General features: G+C 40.9%; 1 protein-coding gene across 4 annotated transcripts in view; it reads right to left on the bottom strand.

The window, feature by feature from the left end:
• Nucleotides 1-15000, bottom strand: part of LOC143029862 (uncharacterized) — a 63905-nt gene that overhangs the window by 1275 nt on the left and 47630 nt on the right. Inside the window, exons 2-5 of one of the 4 annotated variants that reach the window (XM_076192982.1) lie at nt 7712-8330; nt 3478-3608; nt 2586-2750; nt 1-2323 (exon numbers count right to left, since the gene is read on the bottom strand). The exon at nt 1-2323 is cut by the window's left edge and continues 1275 nt beyond it. In XM_076192982.1, the coding sequence (XP_076049097.1) occupies nt 2153-2323; nt 2586-2750; nt 3478-3608; nt 7712-8330 (1086 nt within the window). In that variant the 3' untranslated portion in view covers nt 1-2152. Of the gene's footprint in view, nt 2339-2585; nt 2751-3477; nt 3609-7711; nt 8331-15000 lie in introns of all 4 variants that reach the window. The other 3 variants (XM_076192983.1, XM_076192984.1, XM_076192985.1) reach the window with 3 other exon arrangements.

The raw sequence follows: 15000 nt of genomic DNA, 5'->3' as shown, positions 1-15000 counted from the left end.
CAACACCGCCTCACCTACTTATAGAGGCATATTGAACCTCATTTCCCTCTGCAATGACTACACACAGTGAAATCCAACTTAATCGGAAGTTGTATGTATGTTACGCGCTGGTTGGGATTTGCTTATCGCACTATACCCTTGTCTCGGATGCTGTTGAGCTGCCACTGTTCACCCAACCTTGACACAATAGAAAGACATCCACATTTTCACTTTTACCAACAGTCAGCCCTAGAATTCTTATTCCGAACTTTCAGTAGCACATACCGGTTTAATGGGCTGATATAAAGAACCAATAAACAGCACCAGGAATCCCTTAATTCTACTTACTTCTAATAGCACCAATTGTCAGCACAACAAAACTGTCGAAACAGTTGACCAAAGAACAACATAAATATACTTATCATAACATATAATGAGATACCCAAATGAATTCTACTAAACTCTCAACGAGCACATACACAAACAAACAATTTTATTACTAATTCCTTTGATTGTTACAGTTAATATATTCTACTTCCTCAACATACAGTATATGGGTATTACCTTACATTTATACAACTGCTGTGCCTCTCTTCTAATGGACAAATTTGAATTCAAACTTAACATAATACAAGACCTCCAAACATTTAGTAAATTAGTAATAATATAACTAATAGTATAAAAAGATATATCAAGATCATTACAACGTCCATCAGCTATACAGTCCTGGTTTATATCACCAAAACCAAATTCTATACTTTGCAAACTATATGAACACCCACAGGAGTAAGTCACAGTGGCCGGAAAGGCTAGAGCAGATCCTAAAGGGTGTAGACGTGACACCTCAAGGGTCCGTTGCTGTAGATAATGACGAAGACTGGTGTCCTATATAATATCACTGGCAGGAAAAAAAAAAAAAAAATCTCAAGGTCTCTGGCGTATTCCATAATGCTATTGGAGCAGAGGATCCCATCTTTACACCTAAAGTAGGAACCTAAAGGACAGAATCAAGGCACTTTGTCAAGACAAGGCACCTTAAGGCTACACACTAGGTGCCCATTGGCCCAAATATAAGGCAACTCAAGGTCTAGTAGATGACATGGTGGCTAAGATATTGCACTTAATGCAACTACTAACATTTAAATTATACAATCGGTATGAGTAGCTTATTACTGATATTTAAGTACAGACTTTAAAGTATCAGCACACTCAGAAGAAACATCGCGTCATAGCAGTAGACGTTATGTTATTAACTTTGATTGAAGCTCAAGGCTACAGGGTATGGAAAACACATACTGGATGACAAAGATTTGGTTGGGAATACATACTGGAAAACATCTGGAATCTTACATCAAAATACATATCATAATTCGTTAAGTAAGTGGCATTGTTGCATAATATCAGACATATGCCATTAAACATAGCAAATCCACCACAGTACACTCCATTCGACATTACGATTCAATACTGCTCGTAGCGTGCGCGCGCGCGCGCACACACACACACACACACACACACACACACACACACACACACACACACACACACACACACACACACACACACACACACGGCTCGACGGCGCAGTGATAGCGTTCACAACTGCTACTCCAGCGGTTCGAGTTCGAATTCCGCTCAGGGCTGAAATGATTTCAGTATCGCTGCGCTACGAGCCGTTACTCTAACTCTCCTGGGCGGTCATATATAAGCTCTAAGCATGCGGGAGGGTAACAGCAGTCGATCACGAGTCCAACACGTGATCCAAGACCATGGTGAATCACACACACACGCGTGCGCGCACACACACACACACACACACACACACACACACACACACACACACACACACACACACTATTGACCATATGATAATCATTTACTTTTCATTTTATGAAGTCGTAGACAATTTGAAGCCACTTCGCACTCGATCGAACACACAAACTTAAATTCTAAACGCAGTGTCGGTTGTTTCTTTCGTCACGGGAGGGTTCACAAGTCGTCTTTAGTTCGTTGGCTTCGTCTTCAGTACTCTGCCGGTCGTCCTCCAGGATCGTTGGCCCTCCTTGTGCATTGCGTAAACCCAAAACAGACGACTTCGTCAGGGAAACATCGAGGTTTACTTCGGGGGGAGAGGCGGAGGAACCCGTTGTTCGTTGACCCTCAGACGCTTTCGTTAGTTGACTCTTCTACAGTAGTAACCAAGACTCTTGCATTTTTCGCACAAGTGTTGCGGATGGACCTTCGACTGATCAGACACGTCAAGACCGTCCGGTTTGTCGAGCGGCCGCTGTTGTTTGGCAGGGAGGGTCTTTGTCAACTTTAATAACCATAACCATGAGGAAGCCTATGCGACAAATACCTTAGAATTTACAATATTCAAGATAGGAATGCATGAACAACAAGAGTACATCTGTTACGAAAATATCACAATGAGAAAAAATATATATATGACGATTAACGTGGATCAATCTCATGAGACATTCCTGGACATCTTTGTTTTTAGGAGAAATTGATATCGAAAGAAATCAACACTGGTTCTAGACAATGACTTCAAAACTGCGTATGACACTTGCATCCTAATACATATAAAGCTTGTTGCTGCTCACCTGTTTGTGCGGGTAGACATTGATGCGACATTTGATACACTCTTGTCCACAGTTGGCCCAAGAGTTGCCACTCATCCACTTCCGCTTACATTTGGTGCAGCGGAACTCACCAAAGCATCGCTTCTTGCCCTGGTACGGCGTTAGGCCCTCACCCTTAGGTCGAGCCTGCACGGGGTATAGCAAGTGTTACCAAATATCATATAGCTAATGTGGTTCCGCTTGCTTCTAGACATGGATTCTTGACCCAAATATGCAGGTAAAATGTGCAGATATGAAAAAGAGGAAGGACATTTTTAATACAGGTTTTTCTTATTGTTCATATGGAAATGAAGAATTATGATCTGTTGAATATCATCCTGAAATTTATTTTAACTTTCCCTCTCTTATCACCCCTCAATCCACCTCCTCTCCCTCCCCATAGTTCCCCTTCTCTCTCCCTATCTGTCTGTCTGTCTTTCTGTCTGCCTACCTGTCTGTCTGTCTGTCTGTCTGTCTGTTTGTCTGTCTACTTGTCTGCCTGCCTGTCTGTCTGTCTCTCTATCTGTCTGCCTGCCTGTCTGTCTGTCTCTCTATCTGTCTGCCTGTCTGTCTATCTGTTCGTCTCTGAGAACACATAGGGACGCATAGCTCATGAAATCTACTCAATACGGCTGTAGAGTTTGCATTTGTCTCTATAGTCTGTAGTTTCTATTATTACCCGTGAACCTAGTTATACAACGACTGGTAAAAGTTCGTGATGTTCTAAGTTTACTCTTGTGCTTTATTGACCTGGTTACAACAAGGTCACACAGTTCCGTCACGTCATTCTACTCAAAGTCGTTCTCCAACAAGGGGGCGTTTCTTTAGAAGAATTCACGCGCCGACCCCGAGGGAGTTTTGTGAATGAGTATACCTGTGGACACTCTTTGATGTGATGACCTTTCTTGAAGCATAAATGGCACAAGTAGTTCGGTGGAAGTCTTCGTCCTTTGCTTTTCTTGTCCAACCCAAGCGTAAGTTCGCTCAGGTGATCGGCCAGCTCGCCTGTAATAAGAATCAGGAATCATTTAGAAACATAAATCTTGTAAAGTTAAAAAAAGAAAAAAAAAAAAAAAAAAAAAAAAAAATATATATATATATATATATATATATATATATATATATATATATATATATATATATATATATATATATATGTAACACAAATTCAAAAGAAAAAAAAATCTGAAAGGACCTTTGACTAATCCAAAAAGAAAGACATCGAGGATATTGAGAACTACATGTACAGCAAGTATAACGAGGGATATGTGATATATGTATGAGAGTATGACCTGTATTGTGCTCGTCTGATCTATCTATAAAAAGAAATAGAAGAATTTACGCCAAAGAAAACACAAAGTATTAAGCAAACAGATATAAAAAAAAAATACCGTAACAATATACACGCACACGCTCGTGCGCGCAAAAACACACACACACACACACACACACACACACACACACACACACACACACACACACACACACACACACACACACACACAAAACCGGTGGCGCGGTTGGTAGAGCACTGGACTGGCAAGTACGATGGTGCTCGCAGTACCTGGTTCGAATCCTGCCCAGGGCCGAAATTATTTCGGTATCGCTGCGCTTCGGGTCGTTACTCTGACTCTCGTGGGTGGGGAGTTGGGTGTGGGTGTGTGTGAAAGGTCATAGCATTACCCATAGATCAGTCATACGAGCTCTGAGCTCTCTTCCGGGAGGGAAATAGCTGTCGATCGCGAGTCCAACACGTGATCCAAAGACCAAGGTGAATACATACACAAAGATGTGGTCACGAAGGAAATAGCCCTGTAGTTTTGCGCAGGTCTCAACACAGAGTCAGTTTTTTGTATACGTTTGGTAGTTTTCTATAAGAAGAAATGAAGAGGAGTCTAAGAGAGAGGTAAATGACATGTGTCAGAGTCCATTGATACCCTGGTTGACCTGACCAAACCAGCAATGTCAATCTAAAGTCCAGCGAGGCTGAGGAAGACGGAGCTCCAACCGTCTAGTCGTGTATGCATGAAAGAGAGGGTTCTGTTATTATGGGACGCTGTTTGGTGTCTTCCACAAAATATCAGAATGAGAGAGCCTAATTCTGAAACATACCCTTATTATACCTGAGACAATTTCAACAGTTGGAGAGCTTGTATTTTTTCTTGTGAAATGACTACCAAGGGAAATGAAAATGAAAATGACAAGAGTCAAGGAGATCAATTTAGAAAAGGGGAATGCTAAGTTTGCTGTAATGACGACACGGAACAGAGGAATAAAGTTTAGGTAAGTTCAAGGTTGTGATAGACTTTAAGTGGGTCAGAATCGTTTTCCACTCCTTTAGCAAGGAGGTCCTATCCAAGTTTGAGTGAAACCGTCTAAACCCGACCACATTCCCGGAAGTGATTAACTGAATTAGTTATAATCCCTTCAGCAGGGGCAACTTTTGTCAACAATAACCAAAGATTCTCTCCTTAAGGACCTTATGACACCGATGAATTGGAGTCGTAACCTTGCTTGGCGTCAGCCAGAACAAATTATATAAACAAACCTCCCTCGCGAAGGATTTCAGATATTTGGGGAGACATGGAGAGGAAATAGGAAAGAGAAGAAGAAGACAACAGTGACAGGAGACGAAGTCATACAGATGATAAAGGAAAAATTTGACGAATGCAGTAGATAGTAGGGATAAATGAGGGTGAAAGAAGATTGCTGTCTAATTATGAAAGGACTGGTGTGTATGGACGCCGCTAGAGTTCTTGAAATACCGACTCCATAAAATTTGGAGTCAGTACCTCTTACGGGGCAATGACAGGAAGGAAGAATCAAAGCAAATATAGAATGACTACAAGAAAAATGATAGATAAATAAATAGATAAATAAATAAATAAATAAATAAATAGATAAATAAATAAACAATTAAATAGATACATAAACAAATAGATAAATAGATAAATAAATAAACAAACAAATAAATAAATAAATAAATAGATAAGTAAATAAATAAGTAAATAAATAAATAAATAAATAAATAAATAAATAAATAAATAAATAAATAAATAAATAAATAAATAAATAAATAAATAAATAAATAAATAAACGAAAGACGGACAACCGTAGGCAAGTAGAAAGGGCTATCGAAAGGATATGGTGAGGCGGAGTCTACTGTAGTAGAGGAACGGGAGGCACCGGGAGAGGAAGAGAGAATCAGAGGCGGAAGGACGGTGGGCGATAGAGAATTGGGAGATCAAGAGAGAAGAGGAATGGACGCAGAAGAGGCCACTGGGGCAATGGCAAGTTGCCAGGACCACCTACAGCATGTTGACATTATAAGAGAGCCAGAGAAAATGTGGAGGAGAGAGGAGTCAACATGTATTTTGGACTTTTCTACTAAAATAAGGAATGATATAAAAGACGGCCTCAGGGGAAAATGATTACATACGGGACTTGGAGAAATAGATATGAGATAAAAGATTCAATAGGATAAAAAACTTATGGGGAGTTTTTATATAGAAGTAGATAAGTAACACCAATACGAAGTCTGTAGCTTGAGAAGCAAGCGCACTGTTATATGGCATTACCAAATCATGAATATGTGAATGTATGAAATGATCTTGGTCAAGAACAATGCTAAAAAACTGAACATTTCTAAATGAAGAGGGTGCTAACTTATGGAATGAATGAATGCAGAAATGAGAAGGGAACTTGTACAAAGTGATAGAAAGGTAAATTGCTAGGTGGTACTATTTAAAGGAAACGAAGACAAGTAATAAAAGAATATGCAAGGAGTGAAACGATAAAAACGATGGACTTAAATACTGATGGACTGATTTCGAAAGGTTAAAACCTGAAACAGAAAGGAGCATCCTTACATTATACACACAAATTAAATCAAATCAAAGGAAATGTCATAAGAACGATAGGATATAGTCTATGGATGAAGTATAGAAGAAAAAAGGACGAGGGAGCAATGTTGCTTAACATCATATTTTACTGAGGGTTGGGTTTGAGAAGAACCAAGTCAATGCTCGGAGAAACCCCGGATGAATTGGATGGTCGTGGTTCTAGGAGACTTCCGCTATAGTAAGGTTTATTAAGAAATTGAAATGATGATAAATTACCCAAAACCGAGCCCTGGGGAACTCCACTACTAACATATGAACTCCACTAGTATCACATGAACTCCACTAGTAATACATGATTACTCCAGTAGCGTTCTATGATCCTTTTGCAGACTTTGTCCCAAAAGCCTTCATATGTAGTTTTCAAAGCCTTGATGAGGGTCCAAATCTCACATCCATGTGGTGAGACAAAAACTCAATGGATTTGAAGATTCTTGTATTTGATGGCCATGATTTTGATTTGCTTCCAGTTTTGTGTGAACAAGAGCTTGAGATGACAATAGCCACACTCTGCAGGTGTTTCCCATCAGGTCGGCTAGACCATTGGTGGGTATAGCCCTCATTACTAGTTTTGCTTCAATCCAGGGATAAAACCTGAGAGTGTTCTGCTACTCCTACACCAGGAGGTCTCGACTTACAGGACAGCACAGGTAATCATCACTTCTGGAAATGTGGATAAACCAGGTATAAACCCGGAGGTCCCGATTGAGGTTCCAACCCTGTTAATTAAGGTGTATATTCGTGGGACTATAGCGCTGCTGAGACCACCGACCCCTAATGGTGATAATCCGGGACCCCTCCCTTTCGGCATCAAAAACTTAGCGTTTCCTCAACATCTGTCATAACTAGAACATCCACACCGTCGGAGTCCTGTGGGTATGTTATGAGGATTGGTCCGCCACGTATTGCTGACGTTATTCCAAATAGTTTCAAATAGTTTTAGTGGCACCAAGACAAATATCTGTAATGCTGGGTTCCTACCAACCTCCGGTTTCAGTTACACTACAGTCTTGAGACTGGAGAGAAAACCACATGACAATTAACCGTCTTGGATCGAGGGTCCAAAACTACATACATGCATACACAAAATCTACAAGTCCACACGAATGTATACAAATCTGTACTCATATTTTGCACACAGACGGGTTTCTTGTACACTGATGCAATTTGTAGAGCTAAGCCTATACCACTGGATTTACTGATACTTACCTATACTGCCGTTAACGCTGCTGCTGTTGACTGGACTACTTAGCCCGTTCAGACCATTCGTAAAACCACTGTTGATTCCATTAATGCCTCCTATTGCACCAATGCCATTCAAGCCATTGATTCCATTTAGTCCGTTCAATCCTCCGAGTCCCGTGAAGCCGGTGATGGCCGAGAGTTCAGAGGCGTTAAGCCCGCCTAAGATATTGGTCCCGACACTGCCACTCAACAGAGAGCTGATGCCCGGAAGGGTTGCAGAACATCCCAAATTCCCTCCAGCACCAACTCCAGCGCCTATACTCCCTGGAGGACCGCCACCAGTGGTAACTCCTCCATTGAGTCCTCCCCCAGGTACACCTCCTCCTCCACCACCTCCTCCCCCTCCTCCTCCTCCTCCTCCTCCCGCTCCTGTGCTCACGCCCGTCCCCGATCCAGGCCCACTCATCCCACCGGAGATTCCCCCGAGGCCGTTGGCAATGGTGTTAAGGGAAGCTGCGGGGATCGAGTTGAGACCCGCGGCGCCGTTCAGCCCGTTCACGCCCGGTAGACCTCCCATTGTACCACCCACACCAGTGGTGCCGCCCACGCCTAAGTTGCTCCATCCTCCCGACAGGAACTTATTCTGTTAGGAAGAGAAAACACAGCAACATCAGTATACATACATATGAATAGATATGCAGACACAAATACACACGCGCGCGCATACTTACACACACACATACGCATACACACACATGCACACACACACACACACACACACACACACACACACACACACACACACACACACACACACACACACACACAGACACACACACACATACTTTCAAACCTAGTAGTCTTTATACGCTGAATTTAACACACACACACACACACACACACACACACACACACACACACACACACACACACACACACACACACACACACACACACACACACAGACACACACACACATACTTTCAAACCTAGTAGTCTTTATACGCTGAATTTAATATTTCACGTGGACATTATCCAATTCTTCATGATTTAATTGGATCTATACCAATGTCAAAAAAAAAAAAAAAAAAAAAAATCCAACAGTTTAATATTATGCAATTTCTTATACCAAACAAACTTGTCAGCATCCTTGATTTCGTCTATATTTTGTAGGAATACTGACAAAAACACAACACCATTAAATTATTAGATTTGTATTACATTGATTTCAAGGAAAGTTTCTACTTAGACGAGCCCAATGTTATCTCCAAAAAGACTACCGAACTAAAGCTACGTAATATGTCGTTTTCTGATTGACCGTCTTCGCACTGGGTAGTGGTGAAGTCTAAAACGGTTCGAAATTGTTCGACATGGTTCGAAAAGGACCAAAGCGGTTCGAAACTGTTGGGAACTGTTCGAAACGGTTCGAAAAGAACCAAAACGGTTTGAAACGGTTCGAAAAGGTTCGAAACGGTTTGAAAAGGACCATAACTGTTCGAAACTGTTCGAAACTGTTCGAAACTGTTCGAGACTGTTCGCAACTGCTCGAAACTGTTCGAAACGGACCGAAACGGAGCAGTAACGAAGACTGAAATTAACCAAAAATGGACTTGTTAAGTTCCGCCTCACAAGGGAATATCGCCAAGTAATTTCCTCGTGAGGTGCCTCCTCCACCAAAAACACTCATTTGTAGTCTTTCCCCAGGGATGGACGACCCCACCATCGTTTTCACACTAAACAATGAAGAATCAAACTGGTACCCATGCAAACTTCTCTTGGTCTTGTTCACATCAGCGGTTTCAACCGTGCGGAAACCGCGGCGGTACAGTAGAGTCAAGGAAAAAACGCGTGGTTGTGTGACCGGCTCCAGTGACTTACATTGTAATTGAACCGACGCGGTTCGAACCGCAGCGGTTGAAACTGATAGTGTGAACAGGGCGATAACGAACTCCACACATAAATCTCAGGTAATGAGTTTATTGTAAACTTCAACAAAATCAAAATTATTTTAGGATTCTTGTGGCAGTAACTATAATTTCTGAACTCAGAACTATTGAAAAAATACACTATTCTATTGCATTTTTTTTATTTGTATTGAAATCCTAGCATTGTTTTGCATTAAATGTATTTGACATATTTGAAAGCGGAATCCTAGAAATGTATTTGCATTTTGTTATATTTGGCTGTCATTTGTTGGTGTTATTCTTAAAAAAAATCTTTCCTTATATAAATCTTTGAAAGGGAAAGATTTATCTAAGGAAATTTTTTTTAAGAATACCACTCACAAAAATAACGCCGGGTTAAACAAAAATTATTTCCTTATATAAATCTTTCCCTTCCAAGGATTTATACAATATTTATAAAAGGAAAGATCTTTTTTAAGATTACCACCGTAAATCTCAGTGATTCTTAGTCGACAATGACGTCACCTGAAGACCCAAGGCATTATCACACTGGGCTATTTTTCCTTCAACCTCCGATTAGTCTGCGGTACCGTCTACCGCCGCCACTTTTTCCGCCATAAAATCACTATAGTAAACTATTTTTTTTTTTTTTTATATAATAATCTACGTAGAACGTCATGTAATATGCTGAAGGAAAATTAATGTTCTCCGGCATATAAGAGTCCTTCCCAAAAGCTGCTGACTGCAAATTTGCCCCAACAGTTGAAGGAAAACTTGCTCAATGTGATAGCGCCTTCAGAGTCCTAGTGTTCATTTAGTCCATCTAAGCGGGTGTTTCTCAACGTGGGGCGCACGCCCCACAGATGGGCAATTCGGTTTTTTGTTTTTTCTTGCGACACTGCTTCTAACCCAGGGCAGTGGACAGGATGCAGGGATGACCCGTCATCCAGGAGGTGCCAAGATAAGAGGGAGGGAGGAGGGTGGAGGGGAGTGGAATATATAGAAAATGGAATGGGTGGGAGTGGTTTCTATGCCTTTTTCTTTTTGGCTACTACCCCGTGTAAGGGGGAAAAAGCCTTTGGTATATGTATATGTATGTACGTATTTTTCGTTGATGCCTTGTTCTTTTGAAGTGGTTTTAAACCAAGGGTTTATGTTTTTTCAGCTGAAGGGGAGTTTATTTTTCAAATGACAAGAATTGTATATCACCACGTGGGGGGACATCAGTGATTAGGTGGGGAATGGCCAAAAAGAACCACGGATTCTAAGCTCACTATCCCTTTACCATCCTGGCAAGACCTAATCTCTCATAAGAACATAAGAATAAAGGAGACTGCACGAGACCTACACTAAGCAATTCTAAGTTCATTACCACCTATTACCCCTATACATAAAGTTATCTAATCTTCTCATAAAATAACCAATAGTTTCAACACTCATTACATGGTTACTAAACCTATTCCATTCGTCAATCACTCTATTGGTACACTAATTCTTGCCTATTTCCTTACACCTAAATTTGTCCAATTCAAATCCATTTCTCTCCCAGTCGCGCCAAAGAAGCAGATGGTATCTAACCAAATAAGAGACTGGATAATCGTTCCCAGCGATCTCTTACACGAAGAACAAACAAGTCTCTAAAACGCTCAAACTGTTTCCGTTACCCACGACATCGAGACGTCCAAATACTCCACTCACGCAAGGAGTCATCAAACGTATCATACAATGGACTATGGGCTACCTAGGACAGACCACCCGCAGTCGCGGGATCGGTACTTGTAGGAGAGGAAGAGGTGTCTGTATGAAAATGAAAAGATAGTTGTGTATAAAAGAGGACTATTGCCGCCGGCTGTCGTGGCTTTGGAGGTATGGGCAGGAGACTTGGAGTTCGAGCCTGGAATCAATGAATGTAACTGTGAGGTAACTTTAGGGATATCTATTCATACTATCACGAGAGCACAGGCTGGAAGAGCTTGGAATGAGAGATCGGTTGACTTGTAAACCGTAGACGGACTGGAGCGTTCTGTAAGTTGTTGTCCCAGATAGACGCTTCCCATTTGGACGTTTTTCAGAAAAATTGAACTAAAATCAAATATTATGATTAATAAGGGTGAAGTTAGGGTTCGCTAAGAAGAAGGAATCAAGTACAGACACGTGCGACTGAACATATACAAAGACTTCCCCTTGACATACATACATGAACTAAAAGTACAGACTCGCACATAAGCGAATAAGCACATGCACGGGTTGACACCCGCGCGCGCGCGCGCACACACACACACACACACACACACACACACACACACACACACACACACACACACACACACACACACACACACACACACACACACACACACACACACACACACACACACACACACACACACACACACACGCGCGCGCGCGCGCGACTCGATGGCGCCGTTGGTAGAGATCTTGGCTGCCACTGCGGAGCTCCGGGTTCGAATCCCGCCCAGGGCTGAAATAATTGCAGTATCGCTGCGCTGTGAGTCGTTACTCCAACTCTCGTGGGTGGGGGGTTGTGTGTGTGTGTGCGTGTAAGGTCACAGTATTACCCATAGATCGGTCATATATGAGCTCTGAGCTCTCTTCCGGGAGGGAAATAGCTGTCGATCACGAGTTCAACACGTGATTCAAGACCATGGTGAATCATGGTGAATCACACACACACACACACACACACACACACACACACACACACACACACACACACACACACACACACACACACACACACACACACACACACACACACACACACACACACACACACACACACACACATCGTGGCGCAGTGGTCAGAATTCCCGGCTGCCACTACGGCTGTGCGGGTTCGAATCCCACCCAGGGCTGAAATAATTTCAGTATCGCTGTGCTGCGGGTTGTTACTCCAACTCTCGTGGGCGGGGAATTGGAGATGTGTGTGGGTGTAAAGTCACGGCATTACACATAGATCGGTCTCATACGAGCTCTGAGCTCTCTTACGGGAGGGTAGTAGCTATTGATCACGAGTCCAACACGTGATCCAAGACCATGGTGAATCACACACATATACACACACGCGCGCACACACACACACACACACACACACACACACACACACACACACACACACACACACACACACACACACACACACACACACACACACACACACACACACACACACACACACACATACACACACACACACATAATTGAAAGGTCCATTACCACCCAACAGTGTAGGACATGGTGCATATAATTATTGGATTAGAAACAGAGAGGTAAAACAAGGGGATGGAGTTATGTTCCTGACTAAGAAGGATATAAATGTGAGGAATGTCACATATGGAAAGAATAGAGTAGAGATGATTATGATGAAAGTGGAGGACAGGGATGGGAAGAGCAGGAAGTTTGTAGTAAATTATGTGCCTCCTAAAACGGTTTCGTGGGAAGAGAGAGAACACAAAAATATGTTAGAAGACACAAGGATAACACTAAATAAGATAATGGAAGATGGAGGAAGAATAGTTATAATGGATGACTTTAATTGTAAAGAAATCTGCTGGGAAGAGATGACAGTGAAGGGTGGAGACGACCTATGGGGAAATGTACTATTTGATATGATTATTATAGAACATACAATGACACAATGGATACAAGAAATGAGGAAGAATCATCGAGACTGGACCTACTAATCACATTAGAACCCGAAATAGTGGACAAGATTGAATATAAGACACCAATAAGTAAAAGTGGCCACATATTGGTTGAACTGGAACTAAACGAGGAAAAATACATAAAAAAACGAACAATATAGAAAGGGAAGATTGATGTATGGATTTTTTTATATAAAATAAGAAAATTCTTTCAAAAAGCAGACTGGGAAAGGATACACAAGAAGGAAACAGCAGTAGAAGAGAAATGGAATATTTTGACAAAAATGATAAAGAAAGAGTGGAAAAGTATGTTCCACGACAAAAACAAGTAAAAGGATATGTAAACTGTTGGTACAACAAAAGATGTAGGGAGTTAAAAGACAAAAGGGATAAAGCTTGGATAAAATGGAAAAAAATACAAAAGATCTGAAAAATGGAAAATACTAGTTATAGAAATGAATATGTACAAGTGTGCAGAGAAGAAAAGAGAAAATACGAAAAAGGTGTCATAGAAAAATGTAAAGATCAACCAAAACTATTTTACAGATTTGTAGACAACAAACTGAAAAACAAACAAGAATTAGAGAAACTACGACAAGGAGGAATAGAATACACAGAAGAAATAGAAATAGCAGAAATTATGAACAAGAATTTTAAATCGGTGTTTACGAGGGAGACCATACAACCTAGAGATATCGAGTGGATGGAGAAAGTCCCCCCTATGAAAGAGATAGAAGTAACAAGGAATGAAATAATGAACCACTTGAGTAATCGCGATGTCAGAAAATCGCATGGACCAGATTAAATGGCAAACTGGATTTTAAGAGAATGCAGGGATGAACTAACAGACAAAATACATAGTCTAATAAGCAGTCATTGAAAGAAGGAAAAGTTCCAGAAGATTGGAAAAAAGTAAATATAGTGCCAATATATAAAAGGAGAAACAAGGAAGACCCTACTAACTATAGGCCGGTCTCTCTTACAAGTACAATCGCTGAAATTTGTGAAAGAATTATCAAAATTAAATGGGTAAGGCATTTGGAAAAACAACAACGTACTAAATCCAAGGCAATTTGGATTTAGACAAGGACGATCATGCGTCAAAAACTTAATGTGTTTCTATTCAAGACTAATAGATGTAATACAAGAAAGAGATGGATTGGCTGACTGTGCATTTCTAGAACTGAAAAAAGCTTTTGATAAGGTGCCACATAAGAAATTGCTAAAGAAATTAGAAACTACAGGAGGAATACAGGGCAAACTGCTGAAGTGGATGGAAGACTTCTTGCATGAAAGAAAAATGAGAGTGGTGATAAGAGACAAACACTCTAATTGGGATAAAGTGATTAGTGGAGTTCCACAAGGAACAGTTCTGACCCCAATAATGTTTGCTATATATATTAATGACATGGATAAAGGAATTGAAAGTTATGAGCTTCTTTGCGGACGATGCAAAATTGTTGAAAAAAGTGAACACTGTAGATGATCGTGAGTCGCTACAGAGTGATCTCAATAAAGTATGGGAATTGAGTAGGAAGTGGGAGAGGGAACTCAATATTAAGAAGTGTAGTATAATGGAACTTGGAAGAAGCAAAAAAAAAAAAAAAAAAGAATAGTGGGATCATATAAATTGGGAGAAGAAATTAAGAAAGTAGAAAATGGGAAGGGCCTGGGAGTCATTATTATGAATAATATGTCCCCTGAGAAACATAAAAAAAGAAACTTGAGAAACTTATAATTCATT

The sequence above is a fragment of the Oratosquilla oratoria genome, chromosome 11 (genome assembly GCF_046742065.1).
Source record: "Oratosquilla oratoria isolate Oo_2021 chromosome 11, ASM4674206v1, whole genome shotgun sequence".
Classification (NCBI taxonomy): domain Eukaryota; kingdom Metazoa; phylum Arthropoda; class Malacostraca; order Stomatopoda; family Squillidae; genus Oratosquilla; species Oratosquilla oratoria.
The sequence above is the reverse complement of the archived record's forward strand: the minus strand, read 5'-3'. Positions and strand labels throughout refer to the sequence as shown.